This window comes from Aptenodytes forsteri, unplaced genomic scaffold (assembly GCF_000699145.1).
Source record: "Aptenodytes forsteri isolate BGI_AS27 unplaced genomic scaffold, ASM69914v1 Scaffold227, whole genome shotgun sequence".
Taxonomy (NCBI): Eukaryota; Metazoa; Chordata; class Aves; order Sphenisciformes; family Spheniscidae; genus Aptenodytes; species Aptenodytes forsteri.
The window spans coordinates 935,480-937,085 of NW_008795365.1; the positions used below are offsets into that span (position 1 = coordinate 935,480).

The 1,606-nt window shown below is 53.2% G+C and overlaps 1 protein-coding gene across 1 annotated transcript in view; it reads right to left on the reverse strand.

Annotated features, from left to right (window-relative positions):
* The window catches only part of HPSE (heparanase), a 15,652-nt gene extending 15,431 nt beyond the window's left edge, over positions 1–221 (reverse strand). Inside the window, exon 1 of the mRNA XM_009280271.2 lies at positions 190–221. Within this exon, the coding sequence (XP_009278546.1) occupies positions 190–221 (32 nt within the window). The remainder of the gene's footprint in view (positions 1–189) is intronic.
* Positions 222–1,606: the final 1,385 nt, after the last annotated feature.

Consider the following 1,606-nt stretch of genomic DNA (forward strand, 5'->3'; position numbering starts at 1 on the left):
GGCGCGCCAAGCGGCGGCGGCAGCAGCGGCAGCATCGGCAGCAGCATCCTCCGCCTCCGGCCCGCAGCACCGCCGGCGGCACCACCTCCGCGGAGGACGGGCCCGGCCCAGGGGCGGGGGTGCAGCCCTCCGCTCCCCGCCGGGAAGGACAGGGGTGTCGTGAGCAGCCAGCGCCGAGACCCTCCTTACCCTCTGAAGGGGGCTTCAGGCTGCAATAGCATCCTTGAAGCGCAAGCCTGCTCTTTGAGCCTCCCCACTGTGCGGTGTCTCAAATCAGCGCTAAGACACCTGAAGCCCAGGGTTACTCTCCCAACAGCCTCAACAGTTACAAAATTAATCTGGGTTTCAAGCTGGTTCCTTGCCTGCTCAGACCTTTCCAGCATCACAGCACACTGCCGCCGACCAGCCAACTTCTACAGCTTTCCGCCTTGCCTGTGCGACCCTGGGCAGCTGCGTGCAAAAACAGCAGGCTGCGAAATTGCTACACACTGAACGCTGCTGCTCAAGGGGTGAGATGTCAGCCTGACACCCCAGCCACGGGCCTCCACTGCAGGAAACTGAGCCAGAGCAGCACACAGCAAGCCTGTGGTAAGTGCCACTTGGCGAGCCTGCCGCTTCAGGCTGAAACCCACCTTTCCCGCGCTGCAACACTGTTGCAACAAGGGTATTAATTACAGCCAACATGCAAACTGGAACTGCTGTTACAAAAAAGACTCAAGCACGCTCTGGGTCTACCCCCCGGGGTGCTCACTGCAGAGTCCAGCCTGTGCCGAAACTCCTTCTTCTTAGGGAACAGCTAGCCTTGCCAGGGAGCCCTGTCGGGAAACAGCCAGCTGCAGCCACGGGGTGGGTATTGCTTAATATGTACACTATTGAAACATTTGCAGAGTTCTTAAACAATTACACTTAACATCACCATTACATTTCCCATCTGCATCAGTTCATCCTGAAGCATCCGTGTTTCTTACTATGTTTGTTTTCAAAATGGTCTCCTGCTGGAACACATTGCAAATTGTCCAATCCTTATCTGTTACTTTATTTGGGTGCAGCACTTCCCACGCTCACCGAAGTCGGGGCATTAATCAGCGTGGCTCAAGCGCTTGCCTGCCTGGCCCTTCCTGTTCCTGCTTGCTCTACGTTTTTGTGCTATTAAGTAACTCGCCACCAGAACGAGAAGAACTAGACCAAATTAACTCTGTTTTTGATAAACACATCCCATGGCTCCACCGGAAAGGAAACATCAGTGACTCTCCCGAGTGTCTCAGTATGTTAGTCAATGTAACACTTCCCATTTCGGGGGTACACCACCAATTATATGCCTACGCCCGCAGGAAGGACTGAGGTGACTATCTGCCAGAGGAATAATTTATCTATCAGCAGGTGACTGGAGCACCACACAAACTACCCAGCCCCACGAGTCAACCAAGGATTTAAGAATGCAGCTCAGTACATGACAAATCATTGCTGCAAACTAGGTTAAGGTCATTACTACAGATACAGAAAATGTTAATAGCCATCAGGTGAGATGCAGCCTGCACACGATTTTTTTCTGTTGGAATTCACTACTTCTCCCTTAATTTCCTCAGTGTGCTTTGGAGAGAGGCGC